The 17638-nt window shown below is 45.7% G+C and overlaps 1 protein-coding gene across 4 annotated transcripts in view; it reads left to right on the top strand.

Annotated features, from left to right (window-relative positions):
* The first annotated feature begins 28 nt into the window (after positions 1-28).
* Zdhhc3 (zinc finger DHHC-type palmitoyltransferase 3) overlaps positions 29-17638 on the top strand; it is a 46318-nt gene continuing 28708 nt past the window's right edge. For 2 of the 4 annotated variants that reach the window (XM_027415505.2, XM_027415506.2), the window contains exons 1-2: positions 29-170; positions 13391-13720. In XM_027415505.2, coding sequence (XP_027271306.1) covers positions 13415-13720 — 306 coding nt within the window. In that variant the 5' untranslated portion in view covers positions 29-170; positions 13391-13414. Of the gene's footprint in view, positions 171-13390; positions 13721-13829; positions 13849-17638 lie in introns of those variants that run through there. The other 2 variants (XM_035444087.1, XM_035444085.1) reach the window with 2 other exon arrangements.

The raw sequence follows: 17638 nt of genomic DNA, 5'->3' as shown, positions 1-17638 counted from the left end.
GCCACCGCCTGGAGCTCCATGGGCCTCTCCTCCGCGCGCCGCCCGGTGTGAGGCCGAGTCCGGCAAGCCGCGGCGCCCGGTGCCCGAGCCATCGCGGACGCTGGAGGCCGGGCCCCGGGGTAGGGGCAGCAGCTGGCGGCGCGGGACTGCGAGCTGCCTTCAGAGTGACGGTCAGTGCGGAGAGGAAGCCCCGGGAGGAGGGAGGCGCGGGCCCCCAGCCGGGACTCCGGGAGAAGCGCGCACCCCAGCGCGCTGGGGCCGGAGTCGAAGTGGCCGCACGCGGGACGCCCCAGGAAGGCGGAAGTCGTGCCACCCTGAGGGACCATCTCCTGAAGCCTCTTAGTGGGTCCCCAGGATAGCTGAAGAGACCATGGATGCCTCGTTAGGTCCCTCTGGTCCCGGAGGGTCTGAGCCGGGAGTGAGGCTCCGGCTTCTCAGTTTGCTCACCGCTCCCACCCTCCACTCCAGGGATCGATCGATCTTTCTCTGTCCCCTCTTGCTCTATCCTTTCCTCCCTTACTGCTCATCAGCAGGTAGTGGCCCAGGGCTCGTGTGGTTGCTGGAGTATTGTACCAGGCAGAGTAGGGAGAGCGCCTTGCGCTTCGGAATGCCTGGATGGAGGGGACTGCTGAGAAAGAGAACCGTCCCTGGGAGATTATGGGACTTGGATATGCAGAAAGGATGCCTGCAAGGTGAAGCTGGGGTCGTCGTGAGAGCCCTTTAAGGAAGAGAGATAGTCTAGGAGCCGAATTTTAGAGAAACTGTGTGGGAAAATGGGGGGAGTTGGCCGAAACTTCACTTACCTGATGTTCTATTTTTGAGGAAAGTAACCCTTCACAGCTAAACACCAAGAAGTAAAAGGTGCGGGCCACGCACACACCTTTAATCCCAGTGCTTGGGAGGCAGTGGTAGGCGGATCTCTGTGAGTTTGAGGTTAGCCTGCTCCACATAGTGAGTTCCAGGACAACCAGAGCTGCATAGTGAGACCCTGTCTCCAAGAACAATAACAAAAAAAAAAAAAAAAAAAGAAGAAGAAGAAGATGAAGAAGAAGAAAAAAGGGCGTTTCTTCGCTATGGCTTCACAGCTAACAAAACAAATAAACAGAACTTCTGACCAAAGACTCTTCCAGGGCAGAAGGGAAGGCTCCTGTAAGCATAGCCGCAGAACATGGTGATTAGAGATGTAATAGTGGATTAGTGGCTGTAGTGGGGTTGCCAGGTGAGTTGAAAAAGCAGCAGGAAGTGCCTGACTATGTTCCTAGGTACTGAATTGTTAACTGCTGAGCCCTCACTGATAGACTAGGCGTGCACTTCCTGTGTCCATACATAGTACTACAGGTGCTTCTGAGAGAAGATGTCTTGCAGGCTTGGACTTTGCCCTCTTGGGTAATTGGGAAAGGTGGAACAGGAAAGGTTTTCTTCCTTTTGTGGAGGAGCAGATATTACACTAAATATAGCACCGACACCCTATCTCTGTGTTTGGTTGGACAACTAGGTTCTGTGTGAGGTACGGGTGAGATAACAAAGGGATCCTGCTATTAGTTTTAGGGTACCTTGTGTTAGAGATTATTGGGAAAAGAGACCATTTTAATAGTATATGGTGGGGGGGTTGTTAGGCTGGAGATTGTAAAGGTGAAAGCAAGTTGAAAAGTCAGAAAAGATAACTGGAAGAAAAGTTGAGTTTGACTACCATGGAGTCATTTTCCTGGGGGGGGGTTGGGGGGGTCTTTCAGCATGCCTTTAAAATAAATAATAGTGGTAGGACTCTATCATGTGCAAATGCCCTAGTTTCCAGTACCACATATGCACACCCTCCCCAACAACCTGCAACAGGTTCTTTGTTGAGAGGGGTCAGCATTATTTATTTGGTGACTAATTTTAGGAGTGGTATCTGATATTAGGTTCATAAGGCCTAAGGAAACAAACGGCGGAGTTTACATTCTCTGCCGGAACATTGGTACCATCTTCCGTTGCTCCTCCTGTGCACTGACAGGTCATCATATTCATTGAGTTCATTAGGTGTCTTCAGAACTTATCAACTCATAATTCTTTTCTATAGAGCCACAAAAATGAAAGAGCCAGGGATGATACGTCATATTGTATTGTACCAGATTGCTTTTCCATTTCTGTTAGGTCTTTTGGTTCTGTTCTGTTTTGTTTCATGCTGTTTTGTTGCTGTGTCTTTTACAAAACTCTGTGCTCTATTAATTTTCTATGACATTATGTGATGCTTTTTGTGTGTCAAACCTTTACAAAGATTTATTTCTCAAAATAGCCTTACAAGGACAATTTTACAGTTTGGGGAAACAGGCACAGAAAACATAAGTGTCTAAGCAAAGTCACAGATCACATAACTAGTAAGTAGCAGAGAAGCAAGATTTAAGTGGCGGCTTTGTGACTCCCAGACCTTTAGTTCTAAGTGTCACCTTCTGTAGCCCCTCACAATGTCTGTGTCATCATCCATCAGGGGACTTATTGCAAAAAGCCCATGTTTGTCTATCATTGAGTTATATTCCCCAGGCCACAGGTTTAATTTCAAAAGCAAGGATGGATGTTCTAGCATGAACTTACTTCTCTTAAATCCTCTTTCTAGAGGAACATGGAATGTGATGTTGATAAGTTTTGTGCCTGTTTTAGCCCACCTCATCAGATAAAGGAGAAATTTATATGCAAACAGAGGAAAGCTAAAACTCCAGGTAGCTAAGAAAAGATTTATTGTAGCTGAGGTGTTGAGGCCCTTGAGCTAGTACATGAACCAGTCAAGTGAAATGCTTAATTGAGCCAGTTAGTAATTAGGGCTGTGATAAGGTGCTAATTGTACGGGTCAAGCACCAAGAACAAGAGAGAAAGAGCTGCTGCTAACAGCAATAACATTGTATAAAGCAGAAGTAAATATGTCCCTCCCACCCCTGGCTCATTAAAGCTATAAAGGCGCCTGGAGCACTGTTGTGAACTCAGAAACTCAGCAAGGGGCTATTTTATGCCCTGTCATAGGCTGACCAATGGTCTTTTAGGTCTTTTCCTTTGTGAGCTGCTGTTTTTCCTGCAGATCTGTTTCCTTTGCATACTTTGCATGTGTCCCACCTGGCGTCGTGTGAATACTAGATATAAACAGCCTTTCATAATCTAACCATGGGTCTGTATGTCTTGTCCTAGCATTGTAGTGATAGAAAAGTTGATAGCAATATTCCCCATTAGAGGAAGGGTCTGCCACGTTACGTTTTAAGAGGCAGGCCTGTCTGAGTCTCGAGGTCATATGTGAGAAAATGAGTCACACCTCTCAATTTCTAGGTGTTGAATACACACATAGGAGCTGTGCTCAAGAGTCTGAAGTCTAAACTGAGGGTACTAATACTTCAATATTGACCTAAAAGGGAAAGCAGGTTGGCACCGTGCTGCCAGTAGCTACACCTTTGAAAATCATTTGCTTTCCTCTTGGGGAATTTCTTGAGAGACACTTAGCCAGGTCAGGTGAGAAAGCTAGGGGGAAATATTCTTGCTTTCATCATCCCAGCACTTCAGAAAAGCCAGGAAGTCATATTTTTATAGCCCCCTCCAAACTGTAGCCTTCAGGATGCGCAAACACTTGACTGAAGTCTGGATTTTCTTTGCTGTCTCACATTGAGAGTCAGTGGGTGCTGGAATACCTTGGGGTGAGTTCTATTCTCCCTTAACAAAATAAGGCTAGAACCCACCTAGTCAGAGTCCTTCTGTAGTAAGCCTTGACCTTGGCATATAAAGTCTATTTCCAGATCAAGTCAGTAGCAGAGAATCCAGAAAGACAGGTTGGTTAGGAAGATAGAGATCTGTAGTGAACAGACTACTGGTCTTCCAGTGTTGTGATTGGGCTTTGCTCCTGACTTGCTTGGTGTCTATACCCTTTTGGCCTCACTTTACTCCCAGGCTAAATAAAGTTATAAAACTCAGACTAGATTCTGGATGTACAAAGATTTAAATACTGTAGCTCCATGGGTAAAAGTGCCAGCCGCCAAGCATAACAACATGGTAGGAGAGAAACAACTCCTACAAGTTGTCCTCTCACCTTTACATGCATCATGCATGCTGTGTGTACACACACACATGCACACACAAATTACGTAAATAAAGGAAGAGTTAAAAAGTAAACTGACCAGACAGACTTCTGTGAGTTCAAGGCCAGCCTGGTGTTCATAGTGAGTTATAGATCAGGCAGAGAGCTATGTAAATGAGACTATCTCAAAAATAATAAGTAAATAAATACTGAAAAATGGCTCCAAATGTGTTTTAACTTGGAGTGTTTTTTTTTGTTTGAGGCAGGGTATCTCTGTGTAGCCCTGGTTGTCCTGGAACTCTCTATGGACCAGGCTAGCCTCAAGCTCACAGAAACGTGCCTGCTTCTGCCTCCTGGGTGCTGAGATTAACTGTGGGATTTCTCACATTTATAAATTTGTAATATTTGATGTTTTCTTTTTGCTGCTGTTGTTTGTTAAGCTGTTTGAGACAGTCATGTGCAGCCCAGGCTGTCCTGGAACTAAGTAGCCTAGGATGATCTTGACCTTCTGATCTTTCAAATGCTGGGATTACAGCCCTGTGCCACCATACATGGGTTATAGGTTTTGGGGATTGAACCCAGGGCTTTCTGGATGCTGAACAAACACTAGCAACTGAGCTATACCCTAACCCCTATTTGATATAATTTGAAAATACTGTTTACACTTGTAAAAACTAAAAATGCTTGGGAAAATCTAGCAGAGACAATTAATTACTAGTGGTTCCTTTTGAATATTAGTGAAGGATACAGAAGGGGAATTAGGCTTTTGGTTAAAAAAAAAAAATCTAAGAAATCAGCAAAGAAAATGTTAAATTTGGTCTTGACAAGAAGATTTCAGGATTGAGTTCCTGCAAGGACCTTTGCAGTTAGTTCATCTTTGCCCCTCTTTTTTTTTTTTTTTTTTTGTAATCCTAGCAATGGCGAGGCTGAAGTAGGAGGATTGCAGAAGTTTGAAGCCAGCCTAGGTATCTATCTCAGGTTCCCCCATGAAGTCTTCCTTATGTTTTCTTACACACCCCTGGTATAGAGGGGGCAGCAGAGACTTGACAGCTAAACTCTCTCCTCTTGAAGGCTAGTGCACTTGAAAAACTATTATTTCTGATCCTTCAAGCTTCTGTTTTAGTACTTAAAAAAAGTCAGACCTTTGCTTGGGTGATGTCACATTAGCTGTGTGTCTGGCACAGTGTGAGGCCAGGGACCATCCTCAGCACCCTCAGGTGGGAACCTTTGCTTAGTTGGGCTTTGCCTAACATGGGTGGGCTTTCTCAGAAAAAGCTGTGTACAGACACTGGCCCCATAGGAAGAAGTTCCCAGCAGATTGTAGGGATTCAGTCTTAGACTGACTACTGGCTTAAGTATCAGTGGCCTTCCTATCTCTTAGGTTAGAGTAATATGAGTCTTCTAGATGTTGGCTTGGTGTTCTTCCAGGCCAGGACTTCCTGCATCAGTCCAGAATGCTTTTGTTCAGGCCCATGACTTTGAACACTTCTGCAGGGGAGTAGCCTGCTCTTCATACGAGGGAGAGCAAGATGGCAAAATTGTAAGTAACCCTGAACCTTAGTGCCAATATTGATGTCCTTCTCCTTTTTTGTTGGAAAAAGTCCTAGCCCCATCTTACCTTCATCGCCCCTCCCCCAGTGTAGCAACAGTTTGGCCTTTTGGAAGCTACCCTGAATCAAGTAGATTATATACTTGTTTATGAAGGGTGTTTCAGACTGTGAGGTTATCTTACCCATTGATTTATATTCTTTTTCTTTCTTTCTTTTTTTTTTTTTTTTGTTATTCAAGACAGGGTTTCTCTGTGTAGCTTTGGAGCCTATCCTGGCACTCGCTCTGGAGACCAGGCTGGCCTCGAACTCAGAGATCCGCCTGCCTCTGCCTCCCGAGTGCTGGGATTAAAGGCATGTGCAACCAATGCCCAGCTGATTTATATTCTTATGTAACATATTTATTGTTGCCAATACGAAGAATTTCTTTCTGCATTACAGACTGCCTACAAGGGTCCAGTAGATTGCAACAGGTATTGTTGGCTCTGGTAATTTCATAGACACCCCCAACAACTCCTTGAGCTTTGTTTTAAGCTCTGAACAGACTAGCCCAAGTTTGGAAGAGGCTAGCTAGTCTCAGTGGGTTTCCAGGAGGCTGTGTTTTTTCAAAGGGCTTGTAAAATGGCTTCTGGAAGAAGGAATCCTTTTATTTTCGTTTTGTTGCTTTGCTTTTTGTTGTTGGATGAAGGCAGGTTTTGAGGCTCTGGCTGGCCTGGGCTTAAAGAAATATCTTTCTACACTCTATTGGACATCTCAAAAAATTAGAAATGTAATGTCAGTTCATTGGAAAGGAACATTTGGTTAAGAATAAAGGCAGGGAATGGTGTGGTACACCTTTAATTTTAGCACTCAGAGGAAGAGGCAGGTGGGTCTTGGGAGTTCAAGGCCAGCCTGTTCTACATAGTGAGTTCAGGCCAGTTAGAAATGTATAGTGAGACCTTGACTCAAAAACAAATAAAAAGAAGATGGCCAGTCGTGAGGCAGGACAGGAAACTTGGCTTAGCACTTTCTGGGTTTGGTGAACTTTAATTTAGGTTTGGGGCACAGGTGTGGTGCTTTTTTTTTTTTTTTTTAATACATTAATTGAGGGTTAAGTGTGGCAGGCAGAGGGGGAAGCAATGCTGATGGTGTGTCTTCCGGTAGGCAAGATAGTCAGGTCTGCCTGCCCGAACACCTTCCCTGGCCGGCCATGAGACAGCAGATAAGGTACCTTTGCTCTGTCAGGCTGTGGCCACACCCTTACCTTTATGGAAAGTTTAGTGACTCATTCTATTATGTTAATGAAGTGTTTCAAATATAGTAATTCATTGTTCACTACTGGAATTTTAGAATCTCGTCAGAAAATGGGCATATATTTAACAATCATTTAAGATCCTTATACAAATTTAGGTTAAGTATAGCTCAGATAAATAAATTTTATGCTTGCCCAGTTAATTTTTTTAAGATTTTATTTATTCATTTTTATTTATGCATCTGTATGTGTTTGCACCTGATCCGGGCACTGGGAATCTAACCCAGCTCCTCTGCAAGAACAGTAACTACTCTTAACCACTGAGCCAGCTCTCCAGCTCTCCCCCGAGGCATCCAGGAGCCAGGCCGTTCATCTACCTTGAAGCTGCTAGGCTAGCTTGTGAATAAGTGATTTTGTAGAAATTGATGATTGATTGACTCTAAAGTGACCTAAAAGAGCCTAATACCATATTCTTCAAACAGTTCCATTGGATAATGGGGGTTGATGTTAATTCTCTAGGTACATTTTCAGTACTCACGAGAGTACTGAAAAGATGCCACAGTGTTTGAGATGACGTTTTAAGTGACTGTGAGAACAGTCACTTAACTCTGAAAGAAACTAGTTTAAACAGGAATTAAATTTCTAGGATGAGTTGAAGGGGCATAGCAGCCAGGCCCTAGCCTTCTCACAGCACCAGGCGTTAGCACCAGGCTAGAGCCTCCCATTTAGGGTCCCTGCGGCTTACTGATTTATATGTGTAAGTGGATGGAGCAGATTTATCTGAAGTTCCTATCTGTAGAGACCTAAATGGTTTAATCATGATATTTGTTTTGTTGTTATTGCATGTATATTTAGATGACCCTTGTATCTAAGACCAGGGAAAAGTATTGCTTTCCCAGCTTGGCTCATTGTCATTTGCTGCTGAGTGTAACTTTACGCAGCCTCAAATCCACTTTCAGGCTGTTAAGGAATGCACTTGTGGGTGGAGAACTAGAGTGGGTGTAATGTTTTAGAAACAACATCTTCACACAGTGCTTAAAGGGATTCTAGGGATTCGGTATTAGACCTGTCTGAAACATTTCATGACTTCAGGACTGGATCTTGTCCTAGGAGAGCAGATGAAGTAGAAAAGGACCAGGGGTACTTGCTGGGAGGAAAACTGTAACATATGGTTTCTTGTTTTGTTTTTGGTGTCATTGTTGTTTAAATATAACATTTTTCTTTAATACCTTGAGAATTTCATGCATGCATTTTACAATGGGCTCTGATTAGGCTTTTTTAGGCCAAGTAGTAGACTGCTGGGAATTTGTCATTTGATCCATCCAGCAAATGATCATTAACCACAGCCATGGTATCTGGACTCTGCCTCTGAATCCAGCCAAGCCTGTCACAGTGGGCAAAGCCTGTGAGCCTGGCTTTCACACAGCTCTTTTCAGCCCTGGAGCTGCCCATCTGTGAACAGCTGAGCAGCACACCTCAGGAAGCAACCAGCAGTCAAGCCCAGGAGCTCTCTGGGTTGTAGGATCAACTTTCATACAGAGCTATTATGTCTGTCTGTCTGTCTGTCTGTCTGTCTGTCTGTCTGTCTGTCTGTTTACCAGTCTGTGATAGAAGGGTATGCTTGCTGTCAGGTACAGAATCCTGTGCTGTATACATGGCTCTGTACCAGAAGAAGGTGATTTGTTTTGGGTTTCTTGGAAAGTTAGCACCAATAACATTTTTAGCTTTGCTTCATAAGCCTTTAAGAAGGACATTTTTACCTAATTTTCCCACAAACTCTCCTACACTTACTCTTTTTTACATACTCACTCTAATACACCATCACACACACACGCACACACACACACACACACACACACACACTATCTCAAAGTAGATTCTGATGTGTATCTTAGCATCAAGATGGTGTGCTAGCTTGGGGCTGAAAGAGAGTGCTTGTCCTTCCATAGATACCGAGTTCTTTGTTTCCCAACATCCTTATCAGGTGTCTCATGGTTTCCCATAACCTCAACCCAGCCTGTTCAGGCACTTGCATGTTACATGTGCATCCCTACACACAGATCCACACACGTGCAGTGAAAGACTTGGAGCCCCGGTACTGCTGAATGTCTTCTTCCACTCAGTGAATCCCTAGTTTCTGACTTCTTGCTATAGGCTTTGTTCCTTTGCCTCTCTGAGCCTCAGGCATTCTTCTGTGGGGTGAGGATAATTTCAGCTGGGGTTACTAACACATGGAGGGGGAGCTCCTTTTACACTATAAAACAGCTCGGAAGGTACAGTGTAGGTCATTATAATTAAGGTGAGGAAATAGGTTGTTTTTTTCACTCCTTCAGTGAAAAAGTGGTAGCCACTTAGAGGAGCAGAAAACCTGGTATCACCAAATAGGACTAGTCTATTGCCCTGGTACCCTCCTGCACTCCTTGGCTTCTGAACTCATCTGGCTTTTCTGTCAACAGCCAGGGTGTCCTTGCCATAGGGTGGCATAGTCCCTACAACTCTTCCCTCTCTACCCTAACAGTCTGTGTGCACCTAGCCTAGATGCCCAGCCTTCCATGCCACATTTCCAGGTCCTCCTCTGTCTTCTCACATCCCACTCGTCCTGAGTCCTTAACCTAAGCAAGTCTGTTCATCTCACTCTGCAATGGAGGGTTTTGCTTTGTTGCTGTTTTGATCCTGCTTGCCCTGTGTTGTGTTTGCTATTAGTTAATCACTTGTTTGACATCTTCTTTCACTCAGAAACATTGAATTTGAGCACATATCTCATTCCTACTACCAGCCAGGCTGCAGAGCTCAACAAAATGGGGCTTGTAAGTCAACAGAACAAAATAAATGAGCCTCAGTCTTCCCGGGTGGGGGAGGGGGAGCCAAGCAGGGCGGTACCCACATTCCTGCCCTCACATCCCAGGGGAGTTGGCAGGGGGATGCCTACAGTGGCTACTCCTTCAAGATCATGCTGAGTTGAATTGAAGAAAGGAGCCTTCAGACAAGGAGAAGGATAAAGGGACTAGGAGGGGACCCTAGAGGAGACAGTTCCTCTGAAGGTACAGTTAACCTGCAAGAAGTGGTGTTGGGAGTGGTCCTCCTGGGCCTCCCCTAGCCTAAGCACCCAGCTTTGCCCAGCTCCTTAGAAACAAGGACAGGGAGGGGAGGTAGGTCCTTGTCAGAGTTGCTATTGCGCTGTAAGGCTAATTGAAACAAGGTCTTTACCTGCCTTTGTTATTGGAGGAAGCTGAAGGGAGCAAATACACCCTTTTCACATTGAGTCCCTCTGAGGCTGAGCAGGAGGGTTGCCACAGTTCAATTGGCTAGTTCCTGGGAGGGTCCTTGTTATAGCTCCTTCCATGACTCTGGAGGTGTTTGGGAATCTTGCTTGTGCTCTTGGAATATTATGAAACTTGGGTGTATGTAGGAAAGCTACCCATAGCATGACCCTGGCCTCTGACTTTGCCAGGTGAGCCTTTTCCTGATCTTCCATATGGAGCAGGTTCTTGTTCCCAGCAAAGGCTAGAAAATAGCTCCTCCTGTACACTGTGTAGTCCCAGGTTGGTCCCAGATAGAACACTCTGGGTCCTTGAGTGTTCGTCCACCTACTTCATGTTCCTACTTGGTCTACTTTCTCACCCGGAAAGAAGCAGGTCGGGCATCCTAGAGGTGGTCCTGGGATTAGAAAGGTCTTTGTTCACTAGTGAGCACATGTATTGCGTGAGGGGCTATTTGGTGCCAAGTGCGAGGCAGGGCTGTGGGGTCCCTGAAGGAGCTTACATCCCAGATGAGCTCCCTTCTTTTACAGAGACCTCTAGTAAGATCTTCACTAGCCTTGCCAGCTTGCAGAAGTAACCAGAAAGCACTCTGTAGACAATAAGTGACAGTGGTTATAGTTAGAGAAGAGGAAGACAGGGAGCCATGCGAAAGAGGTGCTGGACTCACCATGTCCTACACAGGCTGCTGGTGATCGGGACTGACTAAATCGTTCTGGAAAAATGAGTGGTCATTGTGCTGAGGCAGGAGCAGGATTTCCGTCTAGTGTGCACTGGATCGCCTCTCTCTTTTCTCTCTTAAGTTTTGTTTTAAGATTTTCATCTGACCATCCACGTGATTGACAGGTGTTTCTGCTTTGAAAGAAGTCCCAGTTAGCCAGGCATGGTGACACATGCTTTTTATCCAGAGCAGACGGATCTTTGAGTTTCAGGCTAGCCAAGGCTACATAGCAAGACCCTTTCTCAACCCCCACCTCACCCCATCCCCACCCCAAAAAAGGGAAGAAAGAAATCCCAGTTGCCTGGGAAACTTTGCTTGTGTAGAAGTGCTTATTCCTTAGTAAAACAATGTACAAACCTTTAGTGTCCTTGACACCACTGTTACATATGCAACTGAGAATGAACAGCTGCTGAAGGGCAGAATGAACTTAGCTACCTGTGTCACTAGAAGTTTATCTTTAGTGGTCTTCCATTTATGAGAACTACAACCCTTGTGATAATTGGAGTACAAATGGAGATGACAGGAGGATATGCTGTCAGGGGGTTGGAGTGTTTTGTAACTGACCATCTCCATTGCAGAGGAGCCTGAGTTATGATGGTCTGTTTCTTACTTAGTGGTTGACAGTTAGGGTTCAGCAACTTTTCTGCAAAGACTCAGAGTAAATACTTGAGTCTTGCATGTTCATGCAGCCCCAGCTTAACCTGGGCAACTCTCATCACCATGCAGAAGCCACCAGAGGCAATCTGTAGGAGTGAACTTAAATACAACTGGAGCACAGGTGGTAAACATGCAAATCCACTCAATGGAAGAATGCCTGCCCCTGGAGAGGACTTCTCTTGTATTGGCCAATTGACTCCTTGTGCCATATTAACTATTTATTGGGTTTGGGTTGTAGCTGAATGGAACTCAGGGTTTTAGAATTGGCTGGGCACAGGTCAGTTCCAAGACTTTCTTGGTCTGAGTTTCCTACTGTCTGTTCAGTGCTTCAGAAGGTGAGCTTGCACCTTTTAATGCCTTTTTGTTGTTGAGGCAGCACTGAACTGTAACACTCTGGAGAGCAAGCACAAAATTGCTCTGCTAGAAAATCCTGGTGATGACCAAGAGCCATTGTGTCCTCTGCCTGAGAAAGTTACTTACTCTGTATATGTGACAACTTTTTTCCCTAACATGTTTTCTTGCTGTAGGGACAGCCACTCTAATTTGTTGCTCTGATGCTCCTCTAGATAGGCACATGGTACTCACTTAGCTACCCATCTGCCTTTAATCTTGTACTACATTTGGAGCCGAGCAACATTTCACACTACCCTTAGCTGTCCCAGACTTTTGTGGCCATGCTCTGTTCCATCCAGATGTGCTTCTTGATAGGAAAATAATGACAATTAGAAAGAGTTTAGGATAAGATAACAGAGCAGTTGAAAGCCCAGCACCTTCAGGTCACAGGGCCAGTGTTATTTCTGCCACTGTAGAGCGACTCACTACCTGTGGCTCTCCATGGTTTCTATAACTGGGAATGCACTGAGCCATTGCAGTTTCTCACCAAGGATTCTGGTTGGTGCTGCAACAAGCTAGCAGCTGAGGTAGCCTACTGTGGATAGATAGGCATGCAACATTCATTCTTAGTTAATTCTCTTTAAAAACAATAATTATTATTATTATTATTATTATTTAGCCATAGCCAGGCATGGTGGTGCATGCCTTTAATCCCAACACTCTGGAAGCAGAGGCAGGTGGATCTCTGTGAATTCAATAATAACCTAGTTTACAAAGCAAGTTCCAGGACAGCCAGGGATATTACATACAGAAGCCCTATCTCAAAAAACAAAACCAAATAATAAGAGTAATGGCTTTCCGGATAGCATTTCGTGCTTATACTTTATGTTTATACTTTTTTTCTGTTTCGTTCCCCAGTTCTTAGTTATTGCATCTCCAGACATCAGGGTTTTAGCTCTTAGGGAGAAAGTTGCTTACCCATCACTTTTCCAATGGAAAGAATGCCTTACCAAGAGAATACTTGTGCATGGCCAGTGAGCTATGCAGGATGTTCAACCTAAGCCCCTCCCAAAACCCTCTAGCTCTGAAAGCAACAACACTGGCAGGGGCAGTGCTTCACAGGTGTCTTGTAATAGGAACCTTTGAATACACTGTCCAACATCTGTACTCTTTGCCCCATCATTCACAAAGAGAGAGGAACACAGAGCCTCTTATCTTAAAAGCAAGCCATTTCAGTTCACTGCTCTTCTGTTTTACAAGAGATTTTCCCTAGTATTTGCTGTCCCAGATTTAATTTAATGGACTATTTGCCCAGTGGTGCCCTTACAGTGAAGGAGACTTAGACCGGTTCCACCTCCAGTTGTTGTCTTATCTGGCTGCCCTCGGGCAAGGCATTGCCCTGTCAGGTCTCTTCATTGTCACCTTCCATATGAAGGGTTTAGTGAAGGTATTCTTGCTTTACAAGAGCAGGGACAGGGAGGACAACCCTTAAGTGAAGAAGGCGCTGAGGCAATCAATGTTAGTGCAAGATCTACACACACACACACCGTGGTTCACTTGTGAAGTCTCCTTGTTGCTAAGGTAACACCGTGCGTCTGCTCCCTTTTCTTTCAGATACCAGTATGGACAGAATAACTGATGATGCTTACCCCCACTCGACACTCCCGAGACATTGAGCGGAAACCAGAGTACCTCCAGCCAGAGAAGTGCGCACCACCTCCCTTCCCTGGTCCTGCGGGAACCATGTGGTTTATTCGTGATGGCTGTGGCATCGCCTGTGCCATTGTCACCTGGTTTCTGGTTCTCTATGCGGAGTTTGTAGTCCTCTTTGTCATGCTGATCCCGTCCAGAGACTACGTGTACAGCGTCATCAATGGGATTGTATTCAACCTTCTGGCCTTCTTGGCGCTGGCCTCACACTGCCGGGCCATGCTGACGGACCCCGTGAGTATGTCTGCGCTTGTTTTGACCAGCCCACAGTCTACCCCTCTGGCCCTGGTCTGGCCATAACCTGCATGCTCCCCACGGATCTTGGGAATGTGGAAAAACGACAGCCAGGACTGGGTGGAAAAGTGAGCTTCCTCTTTCTTTTTAGAATTTTTGGACTCTGACCAGGCAAGAGGGGCAATACCTGTATTAAAGCATAGGCGAGTGGGTTGAATGGCATGTCTGCACGCTGCTGTATATAGTTGTTGAGCCTGCTGTGTCAAGGGTCTAGCTAGGGAGACCCAGCCTCTGTTTGGAGGATGCAGTCAGATAGCCTTAGAGACTGGGCCAGATGGTTGGAGCAGAAAACATTCTAGGGGAAAGCGGAAAAAAAATCGAGGACTGAGTTGGATTGGCTTGATGTTACCTGCATGAATTTAGCCTTCAATTAGCTTGCACAAGATTCCTCTCTTTCTAGGTTGGGTAGGGTGGCACATACCTTGAGTCCCAGGGAGGCAGAGGAAGGTAGATAGTCGTGAGTTTGAGGCCAGCCAGGAATACATAATGAGACACCTATTGTCAGGGGGAAAATAGATTCCTCATTTCCTGAAAAGCTGTCCAGGCCTGTTTGGCACTACAGCAGACACTTCTGGGTATCTGTGGGTAAAACTTGTTCCATTTAGTGACTTAGATAAATATGTCAAGTGAGGCAAAGGCCCCTGAATGCTTCTATGCCCTATATCAAGCCCTCCTGACTTTTCACGGTGTGGTATGGGAAACAACCATACGGCTAACTTGGTGAAGCCCTCCTGTGGATTAACTGTTCTAGTATGTGGGTGGTAGCCATTCAGTTGAGAAAGTTCTGCTAATGGCCACACACAGTTTCAGTGAGTCCCAGAAAAACAAAGGGCTGACCACAGGGCTGAGCCAGTTCCCTTCTTGAAGGTGCATTGATAATCCCCACAAGGAAAGGCAGTTTCCTGGCTCAGTTATCTGTGTGGCTAGTCCAGATGGAACCAGCTAAGGCTTCATATCCTAAGGCCTGTGGACTGGTGCCGATGTTACATGAGGAGGTGAAGTGCTTGTGTTCTTGAAAATGCCTCATACACAAGGATATAAAGAAGTTAAAACAGTCGGGCGTTGGTGGCGCACGCCTTTAATCCCAGCACTCGGGAGGAGAGGCAGGTGGATCTCTGTGAGTTCGAGGCCAGCCTGGTCTCCAGAGAGAATGCCAGGACAGCCTCCAAAGCTGCACAGAGAAAACCTATCTTAAAAAAAAAAAAAAAAAAACTACTAAGGGTTTATTCAGAAATTTGTGTGATGCCCTTGCTGTTGGAGACAATGGAGGAAACTGCATTCTTCCGCTCAGCTCATACATAGGTCAGTACAGCTCTCCCATCAAGATGCCTCTATTGAAAAGACAGGTGAGGACAACCCTGGCAGAGGAAGTGTAGCTTGCTGTGGACAAGCAGGGAAAGCTGCCAGTCAGTCAGAGGTTGGTGGTGCGAGGCAGAGAGCAGAGTGCAGGGGGAGCACCCTGTGCAGAAAGACAGGCAGTGGCTCCTCTGGGCTTTTGTTCGTTGGAATGGGAAGACCAAAGGGGATATGGATTTACCTTTGGTGTCTATGTGGTTATGAAACAAGAAACATAGGTCAGGAAAGAGTCTAGAACCGCCCTCAAATTTTTTCTTTTGAGACAGGGCCTCACTATGTAGCTTTAGAACTCATGTGTAGATCAGGTTGGTCTTGAGCTCACAGAGGTCCACCTGCCTCTGCCTCCCAATTGCTGAGATTAAAGGTGTGCGCCACTAAGTCTGGCTGTAAGAATTTTAACTAAAGAGTGACAGGAAAATCACTGCACAAGGACGGCTGTGGTAGTAATGTGCAAGACCCTGCTGTGTCCTGACGGGCGGATGAACAGTTGTGTTGACTGGGTGCCAGGCAGACAGAATCCCTGCCCTCTATCAGCTCTATCACATTCCACTGGTAAATGCCCTGATGGCTGAAATTGCCAATTTCCAGGACAGTAGAACAGCCACAGGAGGGTGTAGTGGGCTCCCCATGAGACCAGGAATATCCAAGAAGGCCTATCCATGGTGATGCTATCGGAACCGACCTGAATGGCATGAAGCTGCAGACCAGGGCATGCAAAGACTTGCAGGCAGATTCAGGCAGAAGAGAAAAGAGGTTCAGAGGCCTGAGCTTGGAGTATGAGACTACAGTGTGGTGAACGGACGGAGGGGAGGGTGAAAAGGGCCACAGGGGCAGGGCCATGCGAGACCTTGTAGGGTCCTCAGAACCTTGCTGAGGTAGATATATAACGGCATTGTGCTTGTAGTGAGGTTCAGGTGGGAGTTGCAGAAGAATGAGACTAAGAACATTGGCAGTGGTTTAGGCAGGGCATGGACCAGCTTGGGTCATGGTAGAAGCAGAAAAGCTGTTGGATTTGAAGCTTATTTAAGCCACTGATTTGTAGGGGAAATGTTAGCCACGCCCTCTTGGGGGCTGGCACAGGTGACGCAGACCACACCCTGTGTGTGATCAGAGTGACATAGCAAGACCTTAAATATGAGGGTCTTACCCAGATGGCTCTCTCCGTTCCATGGTTCGCCTGGTTGTAGGGGACTGACTCCGTTGAGTGAGTCCTCTCCTATTAAAACATCTGTTCGTCAAACTTGCTCGGACTCCCTTGCGTTAATGCCGCATTATACTGATTCATTCTTAAATCTGACTCCACAGTAAGAACTATTTTTTTTTTTTTTTTTTTTTTTTTGCTTTTCGAGACAGGGTTTCTCTGTTTAGCTTTGGAGCCTATCCTGGCACTGGCTCTTGTAGACCAGGCTGGTCTCGAACTCACATAGATCCGCCTGCCTCTGCCTCCCAGGTGCTGGGATTAAAGGCATTCGTCACCACCGCCTGGCTCAGTAAGAACTTCTTAAAGAGATTTTTAAAGTACTGGTGCCCTGGGCCCCTTGAATTCAACTGGGCTGAGGAAAGCTGACAAATGGAGATTGATCACAAAGAAAGCCTTCAGCCTGGGCAGGAACAACTGTGGGTGCTAGTGTCACTTGCTGCATGAAAAAGGCTATTAAGGAATAGATTCAGGAGGCCAAAGCAAAGCTTCTCTGTGGCAAAATTGCCATCTATTAGGTGCAAGCAGAGACATTATGTGAGCTGGTGGAAGATAGACTCATGGTTTAGAAGGCTGAGGAGCTGGATGTCACCAGGAAGCTCCTGCTGGCACTTGGGCTGCCCTCACAAACCTATGCTTTCCTCCTTAACTGCATGGAAGCCTCTCAGGGACCTCCTCAGGCAGCCCTGCAGCAGAATTTTTTTTTTTTTTTTTCTGGTTTTTACCTTGCCTTGTGGCTTCTAATCCTCAGTAGCAGTTTTAGGTTTCTTTCCTGTTGCTGTGATGAAATGCCGTGACAAAAGCAACCTGGAGAAGAATTTATTTTAGTCAAAGCTCAGGTTACAGCCCATCATATCAGACAAGTCAAAGCAGTAGGCTCTTGAAGTGTCCGTCCACAGTCAAAAGCACAGAGCGGGAAATGAATGTATGTATGCTGCACCAAGCTTACTTTCTCCACCCTTACACAGTCCAAGAACCAAGCTCAGGGAGTGATGATGCCTGCTTTGGACTAGGACTTCCCACATCATGTAATCCAAAGTTATCTTCCACTCCCCAGACATGTTCAAAGGTCAACCAGACATAGATAGTCCCGAATTGAGACTCTTCCTGGTGATTCTAGACCTTGGCACTTAAAATTAATCATCACGGTAGACCAGAGCCACCCTGAGCACCAAGTAGCTCCCCATAGATGTCAATGAAGAATCTATCTAATAACTGCCATGAGTGAGGCAAACATTTCAAAGCATGTCCTGTGTACCAGCCCCATCACGTGATGACTTATAAGAACCCTTATATAAAACAAT

The sequence above is a fragment of the Cricetulus griseus genome, chromosome 4, assembly GCF_003668045.3.
Source record: "Cricetulus griseus strain 17A/GY chromosome 4, alternate assembly CriGri-PICRH-1.0, whole genome shotgun sequence".
Classification (NCBI taxonomy): Eukaryota; Metazoa; Chordata; class Mammalia; order Rodentia; family Cricetidae; genus Cricetulus; species Cricetulus griseus.
This window is presented reverse-complemented; position numbering and strand designations above follow the sequence as displayed.